Source organism: Rhea americana, unplaced genomic scaffold (assembly GCF_003343005.1).
Source record: "Rhea americana isolate MKP2758 unplaced genomic scaffold, rheAme1 scaffold_13, whole genome shotgun sequence".
NCBI lineage: Eukaryota > Metazoa > Chordata > Aves > Rheiformes > Rheidae > Rhea > Rhea americana.
In genome coordinates, this window is record NW_028185372.1 from 4,641,685 (window position 1) to 4,665,574 (window position 23,890).

Consider the following 23,890-nt stretch of genomic DNA (forward strand, 5'->3'; position numbering starts at 1 on the left):
CAATGAGAATGCAATTCTGAGTCACAGAACAATATCAGTGTGTAAATCAACTTGTGATGTTAGTGTTCACATGGGCTTGTTGGCTTAGTTTTGGTATTTACTCAGACTTGGTGTGGAAAAGTGGACTTTGTTCTCTACCTGGAAGGAAAAGGGCGAGAGAAAYGGCCATCCTATGGCTAGGATCAACTGGACTTAAGCTAGTGAGTTTGCGTACCTTCTTTCTAGTATCACTAATGTTTTTTGTTTGTTTGTTTCTTACATGAGCAGCAGGCTTGTAGGGATCCTGTAGCTGGCAAGGAGTCCGCTGTGAGGTCTGGGTAACATGGCGAGCCTTCTGCGTATTGCTGTTAGTGCGTGCTCACCTCCCATCTTTGGCAATGTGTTACCACCTAAGGTGCATTCTGCAAAGATGCCGTGTTTCCGAATGTTTGGAACCCACCAAATACTGTGGTCTCAAGCACCTCTGAAGCCAGGTAAATTGATTAAACAATCATAAATAATTCTTTCATTTCATACTATGAAGGTTTTAAATAATCTCCTGAAATAGTTTGTGGGATTTTTTTTCTTCTGGTTTTGTGTTAGTATGGAAAAGATTAAAAAGAACACTGTTAAATCAGGTAAGCAGCCAGCTGATCTTCATCAGTCAGTTGCAGTACAGTTTTACACAAGTTTTCCAGGACTTATGCAGAAAGAGTCTGTGTTCACTGTGAATACTTTGAGTCCAAATAGTCTTAAGGGGTAGATGATCAGAGCTCCTGCTGACAATTATCTTGCTTGAAGGGAGTATTTAAAGAAATGCCTTTCTCAGGTAAAGGCCCAAGTTCCCCAAGAGTTTTGCAAACCCAACTGTTTGTGTACATATGGAGAAGATACTTCTGTCACAAAAAGAGCATGTCAGCATGACTGTATATAAATTAAGTATTCCATCTGAAAAGTTCTTTGTTTAGGAAACATTTTTTATGTTGTACCATCTTCTAGCTTTGAGCTGAATCTTCACTTACAGGGTTTGTTGATACATTTATACTGATTACATCTTGATAATGGACGGATTCAGATATTTTCAAAAATGTGTGGGAGGGTAGGAGATGGAACCTCTTTGATTCCAACATATGATGAGAGGCTGGTGTATGAAAGTCAGGGCTGATTATTTTGGGCGGGAGGGGGGAGGGAGGGCATGTTCTGTCTTACACTGTGTGTAGCTTGACAACTTAGAGGACTGAAGAATATGTAAAAGTACTTTAATGCTATTTTTGCCCCTTATCTTGCGTGAGTCAGGTCTCCCTGAAGGAATTTAGAGGCTTCACCTCTGATTTTGGGGCTTCTGCGTCTGAACAGATAAAATACATATGCAAAGAGTTACTCTGACTGTACAGTGATGTTCAGTTCTTCTACGTGTGCACTGTAGGTGATGCATTAAATCTTTTGAAGGCCTAGAAAAGTAGCACTGTTTATGAATAGAAATGTCTGGTTGTGAAAATACAGGAGTTTACATGAGAAGAGAGAATTGAATGGTGTTACATGTTAAAGCATTCAGTGCTGTCCTCTTCAGATCTTTCACGTGAAAGCCTTTATTGAGGAAAGCTTTATATTTATACTTATATTTATGCTAGACATTTAATGTTGAGAATTATAAAGTTTGATTAAGTCTCTTGGTTGATAATTAAACTGTTCTTTTGTCTCACCTTGGTAACATGAGATTTGCCATTTGATAGAGGACAAATCAAGGGTATAAATAATAACTGAATGACACTTCAGCAGTGCTGTTGCCTACGTATACTCTTTTAAGAACTTTTATATGTTGTTGAGCTTTGATTCAAAATAACTACATTTTATTCTTTCTTCTAGAAATTGTGTTTGAATATAGTAGCACTTGGTAAAATTACTGTAACATTATTTGGAAGAATAACTTTCCTGAAAAGTGTAGTGATTGTGTAATTTCTCTCAAGCCTTTAGTTATTACTTGCACTCTCTTAGATTAGCTTTCACCTTGTCCAGCATATATGACATGTACATAACATGCCTATGTAATAATGAGAAAATTTGTATTCAGTAAACGAGGAGRATGGATACTTTCCTATCACTATTTGTCTTGCTACCTTTTTCTTTATTTCTTAGAAACAGTAATTTCTATACTAGAGTAAACAAGTATTCCAGTGTCTTATCTCAATCAGATGCTTCAGCAATAGATACAAAACTTTTCCAAGCCCTGGTGCTTATGTAGTAACCGATTCTGACTTTTCTAATGTGCTTCCAGTTGTTTTATATACTGCAGCATTCAGACTTCTACCCCTCTCTATTTTAGGATTTTTAATATCCTTTCTATTATAAAGCTTTCATTAAAAAAAAAAAAAAAACACAAAAACAAAAAAAAGCCTTTTTCTCTAACTCTTCCAAGACTTTGAAACCCATAATATTTTAATCTCAAATCTCTAGATGAGCTGTACAGTGTTTATAAAGCATAAACATTCTCCTATAGTTTTACTTCTTTTGTTACTTCTCCTTACTTGTGTGAGAAGAGAGATAAGGTGTGTGTGTTTAATCTTCTATGCCATTTTTTTTCTTGCCTACATCATATTGCTGTTCTTCAGAATACATCCTCATCTTACTTCAGAACAGGTGAGATGGTTCATTTAAAGCTGTTTTTTTTTTAAATGTCTTATTAATTGGGCAAATTTTGTATCCCATTTTTCCCATCCCAGAAAGTGTAGTATATAGTGAAAACTTCTGTCTATTTCCTCTAAGTCAGCCTCTAACACTTGTTGATACTGTTTTGTATAGGCCGCCTCCTGAAATCGGGTCACCGAGGTTAAAAAGTTGTATTTTTCTGTATTACTCTGTATRCTTTGTTCTGAGTTCTCTTGATGATTTTGATTTAGGATCTTCTTTAAGCATTCAATTTGTAGATAGAAGTTAAATGGAGAAGAAATGTTTTATATCTATCTCACTTTCTTCTCCATTTACATGCATACATGTATATATATATATGCCTACATAAAAATATATATACTTTTTGAAGATTGGGAATCCAGGTTATCTACTTTTTTGGTTCTCTTGTAGTCTGAGACTGTGGTTTGCTGTCTCCTCATTAAACAGTGAGGAGGGGGTCATTACGTTGAGGGGGGTGAAAGCATAGTTATAAGAATGCCTTATTTAAAAATACAATATTCTCATTCTTTTTTTCTGAACTATAATTTGTGTGTTTGACGTGGAGACTCTATGGCTTGTGAAATTTAGTGCTTTTGTGATAGTAGTGAATTCCTCCTCACACCGATTCTTTGTGTCAAAAAGGTTTTGAATAGCTTACTTCATGAACAATATCTGCTCTAGCTAAAGGCTGGGAAACTGAAATCTGTGCACTTGAGTTTTGGTTGCTAGAAAGTCAGTAGTGGGACAGAAGGGAAAAGAGGGTATGAGAAGAATGAAACTTGTTTAATATMTTTGACTTCATCTACCAAAGCTTTGGAGCAGGACATAGTCCTCCTTATTGGTCTCTGACCATTCTGCCTACAAAAGAAGTTGCAAATGCTTTTTTTTTTTCTGAAAAAGCTGAACATATTTTTATTGCAAGCAACACCTAACAATATTAATGAAGAAAATGAGACACGTTTGGCACATAGTTCACCTTCTGTTCTGTCCTTCCCACCTATTTGCTCTACTGGTTTATTTGGTCTTCCACACAAAGCAAGTGGACAAAAGAAAATAGAGGCAACAGTTGTCCTTTGAGCTTGGCATTACAAGCTAAAAGCTCTATTTCTTTCTTTTCTTTTTTTTTTTTTAAAAAAAATGTATGAGCTTTAGTCAATAGTTCATGTGCCTCTAAATTTGCAGTTATCCTTCTAGTCCCTGTATGCTGTAGTTTATTCCTTTCTTTCTCTGCCTCTGTGCACTGTAAAACTTTGAAAAGGAGAAAGAGGAGGTAGTACTCCAGTTCTTATTTTCTCAGAGCTTCTTGGAAAGCTTTCTATCCTCTGTCCTCGAGCTACCACCCTTCACAAATCATGATTCGTATCTGTTAGTCTAACAAGGAGTTATGTCTGTTAGATTTCATTTCTGCTTTTAAAAAATGAGAATTTTTGTATTTTCACTGAGTTAATTTATCAAAAGTCAGAAGCAGACTTCATTGCATAGTACTTAAGAGATGAGAGAAAAGTTATCTTCTGAATAGCAAGAGTATTATTTTGAGTGATGTCAGCAGTTACCATAGGTTTCAGGTGGCTAGTGGTGGTGCGATAGTGACACCTCAAGTTGCACAGTGATGTTTGAATGTGGTGTATGCTGATGAAGTAAATCCTTACAAAGTACATTGCTACCTCTGTAGCTCTTCTAGATGTGCATTCTGTTCCTTTAAAATACATTTTTTGAATTTGATTTTATCTAGTAATGTAAAGAATTTCTGGTGTTCTCCAACATATTAAAGTTCTGTCTCAAAATTACTTACTGCTCTTTAATCAGTTTAGTTTTAGAGGGAAAGATTTTAAAAAAGGAAGAGTAGGAATAATTAGAAGTAATGCAGTTCTAGTGAACTTTTATCCTGTCGTCTTGTTGGATAGGTTTGTTTTATTTTTTTAATGGATGGTAGGTCTGAGTGTGGGTAGATTTTTAAATCTCAATTCTTAGCAACTATACATTATATTTTCAGAACATTACAAGTTGATGCCATATCGTAAGAACTGCTATTCTAAACATTTTCTGATTTTCAAGTTTAAGCACCTATTAGTCCCAGTTTCATTTTATAGCTGTAAGAACTTTATATCTAAAGTCAAATAATTCCCTTCCTCAAAATTCTCACAGTAAGGTACCTTTAGGAACTGCTTGATTCTTTTTTGTTTTTAAAAAAAAAAGAGGGGGGGGAAGAGGCAAGAAAAGGGGCCTTTCTAAAACATACAAGACACTTAACTCTCTAGTACTATTTTTTAAACGAAATATGCGTCTTTTTGTCAAAATTAAATTGTTTATGTCAAGTGAAAAGATTGATACTATAAAACAAGCCTTTAATCAATTAATTATTTTTTAGCTTGGCCTTTAATATGAGTGGCTTCTCAGGCTGCTTAAGTTCTGTTCTTAACAGTGCAGTATATGTGATGTAGGCCTCTCATGTATAAATACCACAATGCAAATTTTAAATTTTGGAGAGAGATCAGTGGAAGCTGTTGCAGAACTGGGCTTGCATGCTAGAATCCATGTGGTTTTTTGTAATTGAAGCAATGTGGTAATTTGATTATGTGATTATCTTGTCTGAGACTATGTATGCATATATAATAAGTTTAAACATTTGATGGGATCAGAGAAGTTCAGCTAAGAAATATTTAACTCAGGGCCCTCAAATTGTAGGTAAAATTGGAGATTTGTAAGTTGAAACCTTAAGCTAAAAATGATAAATTGCAGTTTCTGCAAGTTTCTTGGCATTATTTAGTAGAACTTGGAATACCTTAAAACAGAAAGATAAAATTAAAGAGAAATATAGATGGATTGAACTAGTAGTCAGATATTCGATTATTCATGTATTCCTAAATTCAAGTTTTTAATTTCTGTAACGACTGTCCAAGCAGTTCATCAATGAAATTGTGCCTTTCAGCCTACTTTTCCTGTGGTATGAAAGTTATGCTCATTTACAGTGAACTGAGACAACTGTTGCATGATTTTGATAGACTTTCAGAACTAATGTTCAGTTAAAATGTGGATCAGCTGCTCAAACTCATTTGCTTCTTCAGAGAAAAACTGAAACACATAGAGAGGAAGTTAAGTTCATTTACTGTAGTTTAGAATATGATATCCCCAGAATACTGTTACTGATTGTATAAACTGAGGTGGATATAAACTGCACCAGAAGCTTGTTAGTGCTTTTGTGGTGACTGCACTGACCTGTTAATATCTGAGGGAAGAGGGATGTCTGGAAAGACGGTATAGTTTAAAGAAATGTAGAATACGCTGCTGGAAAAAGTGATTCTGCTTCCTCTTTCCTGAGGAGGGAAAATTACTAAATGTGACCCGTCTGAATGTCTCTATACAGCACTGAAGTGTGCCATTAGTATCAATTCAGTAAACCTTAAGATCTTTCATGCAACTAATGCTGTCCTCTCTGCTGTTCTTACAGGAATTCCGTATAAACAGCTGACTGTAGGTGTCCCTAAGGAAATATTTCAAAATGAGAAGAGGGTAGCTTTATCACCAGCTGGAGTTCAAGCCTTGGTTAAGCAAGGCTTCAACGTTGTAGTGGAATCTGGTGCTGGAGAAGCTTCCAAATTTTCTGATGACCATTACAGAGAAGTTGGAGCAAAGATCCAGGGGACCAAGGAAGTACTGGCTTCAGATTTAGTTGTCAAAGTAATTTGCTTTATTAATATATTTATCTGAAAAAAAAAATACCATAGAAAATGTATAGCTCAAACCTTTCTGATAGTCTCCTAGAAGTTCAGTAAACAATCTACTCTAAATTTATACTTTCCATTCTAAGTTCTGATTTAATTTTAGTCATCTTTTCTTTTTTTCATATAGCTCAGGTGTGGGTCTAAACTAATAAACTAGTATATAGGAGTATTTCTGTAAATAGGAACATTGAAGAATGTAAGGACAATCTCTTATCAAGTTTTTCACTGCCTTGGAGTTATGTTTTCTAGAGCAAGGTAAACTTGTGTTCGGAACACTAATCAGAAAAGATCCCCATTCTAAGCAACTTCTTCTCCAAGATCAGTAACATCCAACTTCAAGTTACTCTCAAAAAAAAGTTGCTTTGGAGTTTTGAAGAAGGATTTCTAATTCTTTTCAATTGGATATCCAGCAATTGAACAGCAGGGAGTTGTAGCTGATGTGGGAAAACTGCTAAAAGTAAAGTTAAGAGGTGTTAGGTTGTACAGTCTTCAGGCAAGAAGACCTTGGTTTTGATGTTGTGGCTTTCTTTGAATGTTTTATCTGAAGCTATCCTGTCAAGATTGAATGTAATTCATGTCTGTGAGTTAGTTTGTGAACATTTTGGGTAAGTAGGTTGTTTCTTTATTTAAAAAAAAATCTAAAAGAAGTCATTACAAATGAAGACAGGTATTTGCTAGACTTCATGCTTKAAGTTCTTTATATATGATGGTATATCGTAAACTTAGGAGTTTTTTTTTTCCTGTAGAACTTAATTGTCACAGCTGTTCATTAATCTGTTTTGCCTCAAAATGACCTGTTTTAGAACAGCTGCCTGTTACAAAAGCCAGTAATGGCTTCTTAGAAGCCATGAATTCTTTCCGAGTATATGTGCTGTTACTGCTCTGTCACCTGTCTACCTAGAGCTGTTATTTGTGAGTTGTAGCTGAGCTGTTACTGAGTTCAGTTGTACAAACAGCCTTTAATACACTTCCTTCATCATATACTTTGGTTGTGAATGGACAAAGTGTAAGCTGGGGAGAAAAAAGGGGGGGGGGGCATGCCCTGATTTACTTCTAGTGATTAATTTGGAAACCTCTCTCTTTCTTCAGGTGAGGGCTCCTATATATAACCCTGCACTAGGTGTACATGAGGCAGATCTTCTTAAGACAGCTGCTACCCTGGTTAGTTTTATCTATCCAGCCCAAAATCCAGACCTCCTGAATAAACTTGCAGAAAAAAAAACTACCGTCTTGGCCATGGATCAGGTTCCACGGGTCACCATTGCTCAGGGATATGATGCACTTAGCTCCATGGCCAACATTGCTGGGTATGAAACCTTTTATTCTTTTTTCATCTTGAGTAAATATCAAGGCAACGTATTTTGATATTAGGTATATTTAAGACAGTTCTGTGTCTTTATTTTCCTACAGCTATTTGAAGCAGGATGAACCTGCTGAAGGTGCCTAACAACTTTAACTTTCTCAAATCAAAGCAGATAAAAAAAAAAAAAAAAAAGTTGGATTCTTTCAGTTCCTGGACTGGTTAGTCTAGTACCACTTTGCTCTGGGTTAGATGAGAGCTATCCTTAAAACAACTTCAATGCAGAGTGTCTGTCACTAGCATCTAACATTTTTGGGAGCTATCTAGTGAGAAGAGTGCTCAATATGAATGCCAAGGCTGTGGCAGGTGCAAACAAAAAGAGTAATTGCTCTCAAATATATTCATGTTTTGTGCCTGGCATTGTAGACTTGAGGTGTTTATTGTCAAGTTGGCAGTTACGAAATTATTGAGTAACTAAATAAAGAGCAGCTCTACCACCTCACCTTCCTGGCCTTTCTTTCCTTTAAAAAAAAAAAAAAAAAAAAAAAAAAAAAAAAGACATCAATAAATAATTTTCTTCTTCATATTTTTCACCAATTTTGCCTCTTTTCCTTATGAAAAAAAAAAAAAAAAAAAAAAAAAAAGCTTGTAGCCATCCATGACAGCATTCCAGTCATGCAGGCTATTCCACCATGTCTCTGTAATTGCAGTGAGATCATGGCTCTGTGACTGCACACGGGGAATAAGCAGGAAGAATTAGAGATGTGTGCTCTGTGCATTGGTGTACAGGTATTTCAGAGAGTTAATCAAGCATGCAGGCTTTCCAGGAGGGGTGCAAGAGGATCCTCCATAGTCATGTCCCAGATGCACTTTTCTGGCTGCAGGTACCCACTGGAGGCATCCCGACTTGAGTGTTTTGCTGACTGCCCTGTCTCTATAACTCTCCGCTTCCCTCTCTTTCCTCGTTTAAAGCCTTCCTTACCAAGCTGGCCAGCCTACCTGCAAAGACGTATGTGCCTGCTTATTGAGATTGATCCCATCTCTCCTCATCAGTTGCCTATCTTCAAGCAGGGTCCTGTGGTCGTAGAAACCAAAACCCTGTTGCCAACACCAGTGGCACAGACAGCTGTTAATTTGTAAAATATATCTGCTGCTCCTCCCATCCTCCCCCCTCACTGGTAGGATTGAGGAGGAAAAGATCAGGGCTCCCAGACCCTTGACCACCACCCCCAGAGCTCTGAGTATCTTATTCTGAAGTTGTTTGCTTCCCTAAATGCTTACTGCATTCCTGCTTACTGCAAAACTACTCTGGGTTTTGTAGTTGCTTGTATGTAGTTCCTTCCCTAACAAACCTCTAGTTGCAGTCATTGAAGATAGCTTCGGAGATGACAGAGTGAATTTTTGTCAGGTTACATGTTTATCATGCATTCATAATTCTACATTGAGCATACTGCTGTCTACAAATTCTTTCTAAGAATGAGCAAAGACAGAGAGAGGATTAAACTTGTGCTCAAGAGTAAAACATTAAACTTGTTTCATTGTATATATGCTTTGGTCTGAGTGTATTCTTTTGAGTGCTGTCAATGAATGGCATTAAGTTGCATCTGGGAAAATACTGAAATGTGTTCTTGTCTTCCTTACCTGACAGTTACAAGGCTGTTGTATTGGCAGCAAATCACTTTGGTCGATTTTTCACGGGTCAAATCACAGCTGCTGGTAAAGTTCCTCCAGCCAAGGTACGTACAGTAAAGTAAGTACTGAGCAGAAGAATAGGTCATTTCCTGGATGCAGCTAACCACTGCTGAAACTGCTTGTGTTAAAAGCTTTTTCCTCATATGGGATTAGTAATTTTTGCTTACTGTTTTTAGTTCTTTTTTGGAAAAGAGTAGAATAATTTGAGTTTTATTTATATTTACTTATTTTTAAATGTCAGAACCCCTATGGATGGATAGGGGAAGGTTATGAAGCAGTAAAGAAAGGTCAGAGATGTTAAGAGTTCTGGCATATTGAAAGCTGTGGTGGAAGGGATTACTTGACTGGAGTTGCAGGTGGATTGGGATGAAGAGAAGTGAAAGTGTGAGAATTAAAAAGAAAAAAACCAACTCCCCCCAAATTAAACCAAAGCAAGGGGAAAGCCTGCATTTACTTGTTTAAATAGTCAGCCGCAGATAGATAGATGAAGTAACAGTAACAGTTTAAAAGCTGTGATGGTTACCTTCGCCAAAGTTGCTTTAGGTTCTGTGTCTGAAAATAACTTGCATCTCTACTGTTGTGAATGCATTATCACTTTGCTACTTTTCTAGCTGACTCTATTTTTAGTTTGTGGGCCAAGTGTGATAATGATATCATTCTAGGTCTTGATTATTGGAGGAGGAGTTGCTGGCCTGGCTTCTGCAGGAGCAGCTAAGTCGATGGGTGCAGTGGTTCGTGGATTTGATACTAGGTGGGTGTGTGAAAACAGTAAYGGCTATATTGAATGATTTTAAGGTTAATAGCTTTGTAGCTGTTTGTATTGTAGTGAAAGCTGCATTGAATCACAAATCCCTGCCTGCTGCTTTTATTCCTGCCTTATTCTTCCATTTTTATTCCTTTTTTATTCCCCCAAACCTTCCAAAGACTCTGTATTATTAAATCAACCAGAGTCATATGAACCAAAGTCCTGCTTTATAAAAATGAGAAAGAGAGGGGTTTTGTCCAGAATTTTGTGTCTGTGCTCTTCTTGGGGACACAAGGCAAAATAGTGGAGAAAGACTCTTTATATTCTCATTTACAGCTTGTTTTGATTCAGATTTACAGCTGCATACTCTCATTCATCTCCACTTGCCTGATCCCAGATGAACAAGCTAGTCAGGATCTCTCTGAAGTCAGACGCCTTTCAATCTGCTCAAAGGACCAAAAAAAAAAAAAAATGGAGAGAAAATTATTTTATTTAGGGAACTCATGTCTTTAAGATGAAAGAACAGGGACTGCAACTGAAGCAGAATTAAGCTTGGGATTTCTTTTTTTCATTCAGAAAAATTTTCTTGTTCAATAGTCATTTTTAGAGCAATAGACTGGGAAAGTTATCTTATTGACTCTATAGGAAGCACAAACTTGATTAAACTTTCTATATTAAATGGTCTTCTAATACTGAATTTGTATGTGCTTAACATTGTATCTGCCTTAAAAATACGTATACATGTTTGTTTTTATGCAGAAACAGCACCTAGTGCTAATTAGTTATATCTAATGTGAAAGAATAAAAATGAGTATCTCCATACCTGTTATGTGCAATATGGAAAAAGCCTTCAGTCTATGTTAGGCAAAACAGCGTAATTCATAAAACAAACTGAAAAGAATCATTTTACTTAAAAGCAAAAAAWCTGTCTGAAACTTTTCAGATACAAAATGCTCTTCAGCATCCTGTGTACATTTATCTTAATGTACAAGGATGTTTGTAGTAAATACCTGCATATGGTGAATGTTTGTCTCACCCCTAGAATTTAGTCTGTTGTCGTATTCTGCTGTATAACCTGATGTGAAACTAGTTTTTTGAAGGAGTTTGTCATCCATCTAAGGTTCTTAAGACTCTGATCTCCGTAGTATCCAGAGGCTTCAGAAGCTCTGTTGCATTCCCAGTGAAAAAGGACTTACTGGTATTCCCATTTCATATTTAAAGATGGGGACACAGGCTATGGAGTGTATCTGTCACCCGTCTTAGGCATTTAAGTTAGGGTTTTAGACTTGTCTAGTGAAGATAAGAGAAACRGGTGAGCAGACTTAGTCAATAGTTAAGCTCCCAGCTTTGGATACCTTCTTGGGGCAACTTCATTTGACTATACAGGAAACTGTAGGCTGCTATAATTCCTAGTCAAAGTGTTCTCATGCAGGACCTAAAATTGGTGATGCAAATGTTCTTTCTGTTCCACTTAACAAATAAAATGAAGACTTTTTATCCTGTTCTCCTTAGTCCTAGAATAAGCTTTTTATCTCTTGTCTGAAGACAACTGCTACTAAAGTGGCCTCCAAACTCAAAGTATATTGAGCTGTTGCTTAAAACAGACTTCCTTTTTTTATGTAGTCCATGTTTTGTTTTTCTTTTTTCTTTCCTTCTGATTTTCTTTCTGTAGAGCTGCAGCTCTGGAACAGTTCAAGTCTCTTGGTGCTGAGCCTTTGGAAGTAGACTTAAAGGAATCAGGAGAGGGACAAGGTGGTTATGCTAAAGAAATGTCTAAAGAGTTTATTGAAGCTGAAATGAAACTTTTTGCAAAACAGTGCCAAGATGTTGATATCATCATCACTACAGCACTTATTCCAGGTATGTCTTATGTGCAACATGCTTGTTTTTATTTTGTGTAAATTTGTATGTTTTGGGGGTGTAGCTGCAGTGAAAATAAAGGAGATGTAAATCAATTATCTCTTTTAAAGCACATACCTTTTCCCTTCCCTGATAAAGAAAAAAAATCAGTCTCCTTTAAAACTTATCATTTTAGCATTTCTTCTTTCTTTCTTTCTTTCCTTTTTTTTTTCCTTGCAACTGCATTTTTATTAGAAAAAGAAAATAAAAGCTTTAGTCTGCAGGGAAATAATTACTAGCTCACTCTATACTATTCTTTTGTATCTAAAGATTGTCTTGCTGGAAAGGCTCTGCTTTGCTTCTGAAATGTCTGGTTTTCTGAGCTTTCTCTGAGTGCTTGTGTAATTTACTCTGTGCTTCCCTCATCTGTTAAGTCTTCCCTAAACCTGGAGTCATTTGAGAAGAAAGTTGAAGGTTCCTCAGACTTGCTGGATAATAGTAGTGCACTGGAATCTACACTACAATCCTAATAAAGAAATCTCAAGTATTAGTTTATTTTATATATGTGTTAAAACCCTTGCATTATTTGTAAGTAAGTAGTAAATATTTATCCATGCTCTCTTATGTTGCTACAAACCAGCAGTCTTTGACTTAATATCTTCATATTTTGTTATTAAACAAAAAGACAAAGTAAGAATATGTAGTAGTTCTGCATATTTATTGTATCACTGTTACATCTAATATCCGCTATGTGCACTGAAGCAAGTCCAGTTGCAATAGGATTGTGTTTTGTAATTGAAACACAGTAGGGTAGAGCTTAAGGTTCAGTGTTTTATATTGCACAACAACCTGTAGTGTGACTTTTTTGTTACTTAGCTATGACTTGAATTATAAGACTGGAAGTTGTCTGTTTACTAAGGTCAAAATCAGACTTTCTACAATCTTTGGTAGACTGCTCATGAACACCTTGCATATGTGCATTGGGTGCTGGGTGTTCCAGCATATCTTCTCTCTGTCTAGGTAAGCAAGTCCTCCATGACATTTTGTCTTAAGCAAAAAATTCATATCTTTCTTTTGTACCTATAAAATGCAAATATAGCTTCTGAGGTAAGTGAGAGGTTTATGAAGGTGAGGACAGGGGAAACTTTTTTCTCCTGGGCTTTACAGATTAAAGCTGTATTTTGTGTTTAATTTACTATGTCTTGTCTTGTCAGGTAAAAAAGCTCCAGTATTGTTTAGGAAAGATATGATTGAATCAATGAAGGAAGGTTCAGTTGTTGTGGATTTAGCTGCAGAAGCAGGAGGAAACATTGAAACTACAAAGCCTGGAGAATTGTATGTTCATAAGGTGAGCACTTTGGACTGCAGATCATTCTCAGTTTGCGTGAATTTATTTTCATACTTAATTTGAAGATTGTATTTTATAAACTGAGTGCTGAAAATGAGTAGCTGCTTATGCTATTTGGTTTTAAGTAATCCTTTAGATTTTAATTTTGTCAAAGTGAAAAGGGAAAGGCAGGCTCTTGCAGCAGTACATCCTCCTCTCTATTCACGCTTGTTGCAATTAAGATGTTTGGTTTGGTCTGGTCTGGTCATGCTAAATTTTCTAAATCAAGAATAACACCTTTCCTCCTTGCCCCCAGCTACTACTGGTAAAGCTGCAGTAACAGTTCTAGAGAAGTTTAGAGACACAAATAATCTGAACTATTTGGATATATGTATCATCTCTTCCAGTACGTCCTTCTGAAAATGCTTCTTTAGAGATTTAATGAATGCTTAATACTTTACTTTTTAAAGGGTGTTACACACATCGGCTACACGGACCTGCCTAGCAGAATGGCTACCCAGGCCAGTACCCTATATTCCAATAATATTATCAAACTCCTAAAGGCTATTAGTCCTGACAAAGAGAACTTCTACTTTGATCCAAAAGACGAATTTGATTATGGCACTCTGGATCATGTTATTAGGGGAACTGTAGTAATGAAGGTAGGTCAATAAATGATATCTTTCTAATTTGTGATGCAACCTGTGTGTTTACTTCTATATTTATCAGTGCTGTCTCCTAAAATGCATTCAAAGATGTTGCATGCTTACATACTTTGCATATGCTGTCCATCAAGCTACCTGTAATCACGTTTGTATTCATTTGAATAGTCCTTCGTCCTTTTTTGTAAAGGGAAACCTTTTTGCTTCTGTCTGTAAGTTTTTACCTGTCATGATTAAACAAATGCCTAATGTGCCTATTACTAAACAAAGGAAAAGTATTATATTTGAATTTACCGATTGTATCCATGTGATTAAAAACATGGATATGTAACATTTTTGAAATATCTGCTAAAGGACTGGAAAGCATTTCTTCTTTAACTTTGCTTTAATAAATATGTTTTTGTTCTTCTAAGAGTAACTTTAACGGGGGGAAATGATTTTAATGCTAAATTGAATCAAATTTCTTCACACTGAACTTTCTTTCATGCATGAAAGGTGAGAGGAAAAACCCTGTGAAATTCAGGCACAAAATAGGTATAGTGTGGATATCAGGAGTGTGCATTTCTTTCCACGATTATGAACTAGACCATCGTGTGAGAAAACCATGTGATTGTGCCTTCTCTACTCGGTGCATCATTGTCTGCTGTCTTATATATCTGTCCAGGAGGCTTGAAATAAGACCAGGAATTAACATTCTCCTTTTCAGAATCAGAAAGGATATATGTGCATAGTATGTTCTAGATYAAGCTTTTTGTTTTTTTGGACAAAAGAATTAACTGTTTATGATGATAAACTTGCCAAATATGTCTGTGTTTTGTGAGCTGAGTACTCTTACAATCTCATCAAGAGTCTCTAAACCTCTGCATTGCTGGCTTTTTTTCTGTTTACCTCTCTATGGTCACACTGCTACTTTTATTTTTCTGTCTTTGTTTGCCTAATACAAGCTTAGGGCATGAGCCAGTAAAGGCTCTCGGTGTAACTACAACATGTGGAGTACTTTTAAGTTCTATTAGAAAATAGTAATCTGTAGTTTAGGCAAGAGTTACTTTTTTGTTTCTGAGTTTTACTGGCTAATTTTACCAAGATTTTCTAATGTTTATGATTACCTACTCTGGAGGAAGCATTGGATGGCTTCAGCTCTCCTGAGCCACTGAAGCAGGCATACAGCTTCGAGGCTTGACAAGTCAAGGTGTGACTCCTCCAGAGGGTTGGAGAAAGGCAAGTGAGACACTATGTCTGGGACCTTGCTGGGCAGATTTTGATTGCATTTCAGATCTATAGCAGAATTTGACATTTCCATAGCTCTGTTTTATTTTGGAAAAATATTTTCTATTAATGAACTGTCCCTATGGTTCCTGCTTTCAAGTCATGTGCTGTGTTGTTAACAGGTATTCTGGGATACTGATGTTAAATCTTGTCAGAAAAATGTGTGAATCAATATAATAAATTTGGTCAAGCTGTACATCTATCTCATCCAGCCTTGCAAACTCTGTGGAAAGAGGAGACTTTTTATGGCATGGCTCTAGGATGTTGAGTTTCATCTGAGCTACAGGATAGAGAAGAGTAGACTCTATTTTTAAAGAATCTACTACGTTAGGGATAACTGTAAATATCTCTTGTCAGGATGGCAAGGTAATTTTTCCAGCACCTCCACCAAATAACATTCCTCAAGGAGCCCCTGTGAAGCAGAAGACTGTAGCAGAGCTGGAAGCGGAAAAAGCAGCTACTATTACACCTTTTAGAAAAACTATGACTAGTGCATCTGTATATACAACAGGTAGGCGACTTCCACAGTTGGAGAATCAGTGTAGAGTAATTCTTATGTGGTTAATATTTTAAATGAGTACACATCTTGCTCATTCAATTTAGTAGCTATCTGAGAGAGCAGTTGGTTGACTGGTATGTCCCAGTACAAAATCAGTGCCCTGCAGTAATTGCTTTGAAGAGGAGAATAAAACTTAAGAAATTTAACCAAAAATACTAACATTTCCAGCAGTGTTGAGTCATGCTGTGAGCATAAATGTTTTTGACTTTTTAAATTAAATCTCAGTAAAATATTTAAAATTTTGCAAGCTCCTGCAAGGGACTGTGTGCATACTTTGCAGCAGAATCAGTTTAATGGCATTGCTTTTTTTCAACCTTTGTGGATTGTGAGACTTAAATGCCCACAATCTTTCCTAAGTATTAGGAACAGGAGTTGTCTTCGCAAATAAATGCTGGCAGTTGCTGTCATTTAATGTTCTGTGTACATCAGAAATTCTGTGCTAGTAGTTAATGCATTGAGTGTTTGTTACTTTTAAGTCTTGCAGTAGTCTCTTAACATGATTGTGACTCTTCTACATTTTTGTTATAGAACAGGAGAGTGAGAGGAGGCAGTGTTAGGGAAGAAAAATATCCTTATTGTTTTATGTGCATATGTAGTAAAAGTGGCTGCATCATGTTTACGTATTTATTTTCTATTTTAAAAGAAACTTCAGAGCCTTATACTGGACAAAGACAATCCATCTGATCTTGGAAAGAGTCTGTGCACAAAACTCTTGCGTTTAGCTCAATACTGGCCTAGTGTTGTACAGAGCTTAAATATAAGAAACTATTCAGAAGTCACTAAAAAGCTATGGTTTTCTTCTAGGTTTAGCTACAATGTTAGGACTGGGCGTTGTATCTCCAAATGCTGCTTTCACACAAATGGTGACGACATTTGGCCTAGCTGGAATAGTGGGGTACCATACGGTTTGGGGTGTGACTCCTGCTCTTCATTCTCCACTCATGTCAGTGACTAATGCTATCTCAGGTAAGTAGCTGTTACAGAATTGCTCATTTTCTGTGAGGTAGGTGCAAGGTAGTTGAACTTCAGGCAAAATTTTAATAGTATGCCTTTTTAATTCTGAGGAGCCTTTATACCTCTGAGTTTACTTTCATAAATAGCAATGACACATGAAACGTGCTCTTCCGGAGAGTATGGTTTTTCAAAAGAAAGGTGAACATAATGCTGTGTATTCTTGATCTTTGTAAGTAATTTTCCACTCTTAAAGCATCTAGTTTAAAGTTTGTTTAACTTGCAGTCTCCCCTTTCATACAACACACAATACATCTTTCTTTCAGTCTCTCCAAAATTTTACCCCTAAAATAACCTTTCTCTTCTGCTTGCTTCCTTCCTTCCTTATTTGTCTCTCCTCAAACCACGTGATTTTTGGGGAGGAGGAGGGTTTTTCCAAAAGTGACCTGTAAGATTTATAGCTTTCAATCCTTTTCAAAAAAAAAAAAAAAAAAAACAAACAAACAAAAAAACCCCAACAAATAAAAAACTTGAGTACCTGATCTGATGATCACCATGAATTGATCTTTCCTACTGTACCATATTTCTGTCAGACTTGGATCATTTTTGTGATTTGAATAATGAAATCAGAGTTGACCAATTCTATATTCTAGTTGCTTGCAGCTGAAAACAAGTTATTTTCAGCTTATCAACTTGTTCCTCATTTTTTTTTTTTTCCTCCTCCCTCCCGTGAAGGGACTGCACTTCAAAACTGCATTCATATAACTTTCTTCTTTTGAAACACGTTTGTATTACTGGGGAAAAAAAACCCTCATGGCGGTCTGTCTTTAGATGCTAATATGGAGAGCACAGTACAAAATTTGAATTAACTTAGTATCAGCTTGACAATTGAAAGGAAGCTTGCTGTAATAGTAAATCTGTTTAGGTTCAATAACTCTTTCCTCTTTTAAATAGGACTAACTGCAGTTGGTGGACTGGTATTGATGGGAGGACATTACATACCTGAAAATGTTCCTCAAAGTCTGGCGGTGCTTTCTGCCTTTATCTCGTCAGTCAATATTGCAGGTATGGGTATTAGTTTTCTCTGAAAGTAACTTAAAGCACTTGTGTAATTCGTTTATTTTTCTTCTAGTTCAAGTGTATATATTTGAGAAATACTGTCCTGGAAATAGGGTCTGAGAACATCCAAGAATAAAGAAAAAAATTCTTACAGTAGTTAAAATACCTGGTTCATACACTTCATAGAGTAACTTCCTTTGGGGGAAGCATTTAAATGTTTTATCTTTTAGAGCATCCTTTGGGTGATAACTGTATGAAATAATCTCTCTCTGTTTATCCAGAGATGATACTGCATTTATCCTTGTATTCCTGTTCCACTTGCAAAATATACCAGTGGCATAGAACAAAATTCTGTTTGCTTGATCTTCAACAGATGCAGGTTTATAGTGTTTCTTTTTTTCCTTTTTTTAAAAAAAAGGAAAAAGTGAAATTGAGCCATGTGACTTAAATATTGTATTCCAGCTAGGGTGGACAGGGAAAAGAGCAGTCATAAACAAAGCTGTACCATAGAGTCAGCATTTTGATAACAAGATCAGAAAACATCTCCTGCAGAATTTTCATTGTGGACTTCTGAGGCAAGCGATGCATTCCTGCTGTGCTGTGGAAACACATCGTGGATGAAGAGTCTTTATTGTAATACAGTCCCTGTTTGTGAGGAGGTAGATAGTTGGGAGCATGAGCAAAGAAGCAAGCAATCTAAAGAAATAGGAGAGTTGTTCTTGTTTATAGAGTATGGAGCTACAGTTAGCCCTCTGGGCTCTCAAACTACTCCTTTGATGAATTCCTTCCAACAGCTGAGGAAAAAAAGACTCTCACCRAAATTTCACATTTGTTTACTGGTAGATCTCCAACTTAATAGCTTTTCAAAGGCTTTGTTGTTATCAGTTGTTAACTTCTCTCCATGTGGTAATATAATATGGTTTAACCAAATATTTTTCTCCTAGTTGGCTTGTGCTTTTTTTCAAATTTTGTGTTTGTAAAACTGTTGGGTTTTCTTTTTTGCCAGGCGGGTTTCTAGTTACACAGAGAATGCTGGATATGTTCAAACGTCCCACAGATCCTCCTGAGTACAACTACTTGTACCTGCTACCTGGTGGTGTGTTTGTAGGAGGCTATGCAGCTGCTCTCAGTGGTGGCTATAATATTGAACAGGTAAGCACTTTGCGCTTAGCTGCTTTTCGGCTCTGAGCCTACTATTCGCAGTACAGCACACCTCTGCAGTGCTTGCTGCGTTGAACACACATGAGACCAGACTGAAGCTGATTAAGTTTAAGCTTGCAGTCATGCCCTAAATACTGAATCTGCACATCTTAAAAGCCTTTAGAATTTTTTTTTCTTCTTAAGCAGATGGTACTGTACTATTTATTGGACAGTTCCTAAATTACACCTTAAATATTAATAGGAATACAGAAAACAGTCTTCAATTTACATGTTTTTCAAAGTTTAACTTTGAGTGACAGTGGAGAGATGCAGCATTTGGATGAGGTGAGATAAGATTTCATCACAGAGAAGCGTAGTTACTGCATTTTTCACGGTATACTTTTTGCATTTGTTGTGATAGGTAGCAAAATGAAAATGTGTTACCTTCTGAGTTACCTTCTGTTACTTAAGAACAGCTTTATCCTGGAGGCTTGTAGTACATTACTATACAAGCACTGTTTTTTTTTTTTTTTTTTTTTTTTTTNTTTTTTTTTTTTTTTAGTGATATAGATATGTTATTTACAACTCAGTTCATTAAGTTTGTTTATCCTTTTTGAAAACAGCAGTTCAGATGCATTATAAGTAAATTCTAAGGCTATTCCTAAAACAATTAGGACAGTTAAACTTTAATGCCAATGCTAATTGGATTGTACTAAAGAAAAATTTTCTTCTGAACTTAGAGGAAAGTTGGTTTGACTCAGATTTGGTTTGCACAATACAGATGAACTAAGGTCATGAAACAAAGGGAAAATGTTTTAATAGATGTCACATTTTAATTGGCCAAAGTCACATCTATTATGACAGTTTCTCAGTCTGACTTTTATTTCAGTTAAGAACAAATAACTTGGCAAGTAATACACGTTCAGGAGAATTCTGCCCCTTTTGTGTAGTAATGGGAAAGATTTTAATAATGATGTATTATGCACTATATACCTCAGTGTCACATAAACATACCTATTTTCCTTATTTTAAAGATGATGTATCTAGCCTCAGGCTTATGCTGTGTTGGTGCCCTGGCTGGTCTGTCCACTCAAGGAACTGCTCGTCTTGGCAACGCTTTAGGTATGATAGGTGTTGCTGGAGGTTTAGCAGCAACTCTTGGAGGCCTTAAACCATCACCTGAGTTGTTGGCTCAGATGTCAGGTGCAATGGCACTTGGTGGTACCATAGGTATGTATATTATTTTTTTTATATATGCACTACATGCGTGTTTATGCAGGCTTTGTATATACATAGTATTGTATGAGTTACAAGTGAAATGACTAATTTACATTTATGACTTGCTTATGTTACTTTTACAAGTACATGAATCAAAGAATCCTAAGTCTCAGGGCTTTTATTAATGTATCATGATGCAGTAAAGAAAGAGAGGACTAGCAGGAAATCAGAAGTGCATAGTTTCTCTGTAATGGTTAGGAAAAATGGGTGTATGCAGGTTAGTATGCCCAAGCTCATGTTTAAGTTTAATTGCTGTCAAATTCTTTGTCATACTGTGCCGTTTTCATATAAAATGTTAGCTTTTCCAATACTTAATGAAACTTCTTAGTACTTCATACACTTTAATCTTCTTTCTAATTTGCTTGATATTCTTATTGCACAAAATACAGATATGCATCTTCCAGTTAAATGCTGTAGACAGCAATTTGTAACTTAGAACAAATGTTTACATTAGAGGAAATATGTGTGTACATRTATTGACAGCATATTGAAAATACATCAGTTTCTAATTGCAGTTTAATTGTGTTGTAATGTGTTGTAACACTTCTCCTTGGTCTTCATTTTTCAATAGGTTTGACAATTGCCAAACGCATCCAGATTTCAGACTTGCCTCAGCTAGTTGCTGCTTTCCATAGTTTGGTGGGTTTGGCTGCTGTTCTCACCTGTGTGGCAGAATACATGATTGAGTATCCTCACTTTGCTACTGATCCAGCTGCAAACCTCACCAAGATTGTAGCATACCTTGGAACATACATTGGCGGAGTCACTTTTAGTGGCTCTCTTGTTGCTTATGGAAAACTGCAAGGTGAGATCTTCCATTCAGAACTAAGTATTACTATTTTTGTTTTTTTATATAGTTTTCTTCTTCTAGACTTTAGCTCTGCCTTTAGACTGCTGTGTAACTGCAAGGACTTGTATTTTGCATCAGGTAAATGTTATGTTTAATTCTCATGACTGTACTTTCTATTTTTAAATCTGTTCCTGCTTTGAATACAAACTTTATGAATGGTTTATATTCAGTGTTTGGTCATGCTACTGCTATTAATTACTAAATCATACAAACGTATTTCAATTCATCTTGTCTAGAAACTTTTTTTTAAGAGTTGTTGTTTAAGAGACGGTGTGTGTCACTATTTTATTGAACACTTATGATTACAACTTAATCTTCCTGAGCAGCTGTTTTAACTGAAGCCATGGTCTTACTGGACTCAGTGAGCATCACTAGTATTTATAGARCTCTGTCTTTTGCATTGCAGGCTTCCTTTAGATAGACTGAGGCAGTCCTAACTGATGGAATGGATTGGGTGACTTAGATACTTTTGCACTATCTATTTACAAAATTGCATAGTGGTTGAAGTTGGAGGGGAACGCTGGAGACCATCTAGTTCAACCCTCCCTGCTCAGACTAGGTCAGCTGGAGCTGTTCTATAACAAACAAAAGAAGAAGGAGGAAAAAAAAAAAAAAAAGCTAGGAGGTGAAAACAAATCTGTATTTGTCCTTTTAGACTGAATCACATAAATATCCACAAATCCTTCCTCCCCTCAGCTCCCTGCCAACATAGGCATAATGTGATAAAACTTAATATAGATCTGTGTGACTGAGGGAACTGGTGAAATTAAAGCATTTGAATACAGAAAGATGACCAACTGGGTAGGAAGGGATTTTTATATTGATGTTTTTCTATGCCAGTGCATAATTTAACACTTAAATATTTAGCTATCAGTTGTCACTGTCCTCCTCCTGTTTGTCAAACTGTACTTCTTTCAAACCACTCAACAGATACTCAAGAACAGATGTGATATTCTTAGTTGCTAGTGCTAGATATTAAAAAAAGAAAAAGGAGGGAAAAGGCTTTCTGAAAGGAATGAGGAAGATCAATGTCTTTTCTCCAACTCTTCCTCGTAGGAGGTTTTCTTTCAATAGCAGAAGGAATTAAAGCACCAATAGAAACARCTGTATTTTTAAAGACTCTTATCATTCATGTGTAGAAAAATGAGACTCAAGTTGGTGTTGATGCAAGTCTTGAATCATTCAATCTATGTAGTGCTAAAATCCATTTCATTTTTTACAACTTCTGAGCAGGATATGAAAAAAATGTGTTATTTATATAACTTCCAACTCTGATCTTAGCCTTGCTTGTGGCAAGTTAGAGCTAAAATGAAGAAAATGTCAAATACTGTTTTGGATACACAGCTTCTAGAGACACTATGAATGTCCCTATGAAATGTCTTAGCGCTTTCAGTTGAAGATCCTTTTGTCCTCCTACACTCCTTGCCTCCCCTTTCACAAGTAGAGATACTACATTTAAAACACTTTGCTGTGACTAGCAAAGAGAATTTAAGATACTTCCAGGATATACTACAACTAGTAATTGATAGAATTTCTTATAAGTTCTCTTAATGTGCTCACACATGTTATAATATGCTAAGTGACTGTATTCATATTTTACAAACTTGTTTTGCCCATACTTCATTTGTGTTTTGGACTTTTTTAATAATTGGATAGCCGTAATCTGAGTTTTCTCAGTAGTCATGTTTTTGTACTGCATGCAATGATTTAGGACCAGAATGTAAGTTAAACAAATTAAAAGCTTTTTAGAAGGAAAACAGATCTTTTTGGCAGGTTATCGCGAATCATTTCAGAGAGATTAAGGAATAAAACAAAAGTTTAAATGGGTATTTGAGAGTCTAGAATAATGGCTGAATGTGTGTTGCAATACTTAAGTCAGCATGATATCACAGCTTCAGATAACTTGTTTTATCTGTTCTTTTTTGTTTTCTTAATTTTTTTTTTCCTGAGGTATTCAGTCTTTTCTATGGCAACAGACAGGCTCTCCTACATGTACGTATTAATTTCTGAATATGATAATACATTTGATTACAGGTATCCTGAATTCAGCACCACTGCTCTTACCTGGTCGACATGCATTGAATGCAGGGTTGCTGGCTGCCAGCATTGGCGGAATGGTTCCATACATGATTGATCCTAGTTACACTATGGGAATTACTTGTTTAGGTTCTGTGTCAGCACTCTCAGCCATAATGGTAAGTTGAGGAATTGCAGGAGGTAAAACAGATGGTACAAACAGTTTGTTCTTCAGCTTTCTAGATCTCTCTTCCCTTAATGATTGTATCTTACCATCCTGAATCACCATTACAGTGCTGGTCTGTTAACTTTACTAGCAAATAGCAACTGACTTTCCTAAATCTAGCTGTAAAACAGAACTGTTCTGAAGAACAAGCATGTATTTATGTATTTTTTGCAGCTATTATTTAATAGAGCCTTTTATATGACAAACTGCATTTTAAAAGACTTTCTGAGACCCTGCTTGAGCAAAGAGGTTGGACTAGATGATCCTCAGGTCCCCTCCAACCTTTTACCATTCTATGATTCCGTGATTTGGAAAGTTCATCCTTAAAAGAATTATAAGAGCGTTGGATGTACAGATTGTCATGATAACTTTATAAAGTTATCTTTATACTTCCCTCCTAAACTTATTCCAGCTGTTGCAACATTTACCTGAATATTACCATGCTGTAAGCTGAGTCTTGCAAAAACTATTCAATACGAATAACTTACTAGTGTGAATAGTTCCACAGAACTGTGTTGTTGTGTTTGTTTTTAAAAATTGTGAATAAATGTTGGATGAGGATAGTGGAGTGCTTTCCTTTCCCCTCTTATTAAGCAGAATCAGTAAGTCCTA

The 23,890-nt window shown here is 36.2% G+C and overlaps 1 protein-coding gene across 1 annotated transcript in view; it reads left to right on the forward strand.

The window, feature by feature from the left end:
* The first annotated feature begins 74 nt into the window (after positions 1 to 74).
* Positions 75 to 23,890, forward strand: part of NNT (nicotinamide nucleotide transhydrogenase) — a 44,442-nt gene continuing 20,626 nt past the window's right edge. Inside the window, exons 1-15 of the mRNA XM_085326406.1 lie at positions 75 to 473; positions 6,095 to 6,324; positions 7,458 to 7,675; positions 9,317 to 9,404; positions 10,023 to 10,111; positions 11,778 to 11,965; positions 13,159 to 13,292; positions 13,742 to 13,933; positions 15,557 to 15,710; positions 16,563 to 16,724; positions 17,664 to 17,774; positions 18,775 to 18,920; positions 19,943 to 20,138; positions 20,758 to 20,991; positions 23,071 to 23,231. Coding sequence (XP_085182532.1) covers positions 323 to 473; positions 6,095 to 6,324; positions 7,458 to 7,675; positions 9,317 to 9,404; positions 10,023 to 10,111; positions 11,778 to 11,965; positions 13,159 to 13,292; positions 13,742 to 13,933; positions 15,557 to 15,710; positions 16,563 to 16,724; positions 17,664 to 17,774; positions 18,775 to 18,920; positions 19,943 to 20,138; positions 20,758 to 20,991; positions 23,071 to 23,231 — 2,454 coding nt within the window. The 5' untranslated portion in view covers positions 75 to 322. The remainder of the gene's footprint in view (positions 474 to 6,094; positions 6,325 to 7,457; positions 7,676 to 9,316; positions 9,405 to 10,022; positions 10,112 to 11,777; positions 11,966 to 13,158; positions 13,293 to 13,741; positions 13,934 to 15,556; positions 15,711 to 16,562; positions 16,725 to 17,663; positions 17,775 to 18,774; positions 18,921 to 19,942; positions 20,139 to 20,757; positions 20,992 to 23,070; positions 23,232 to 23,890) is intronic.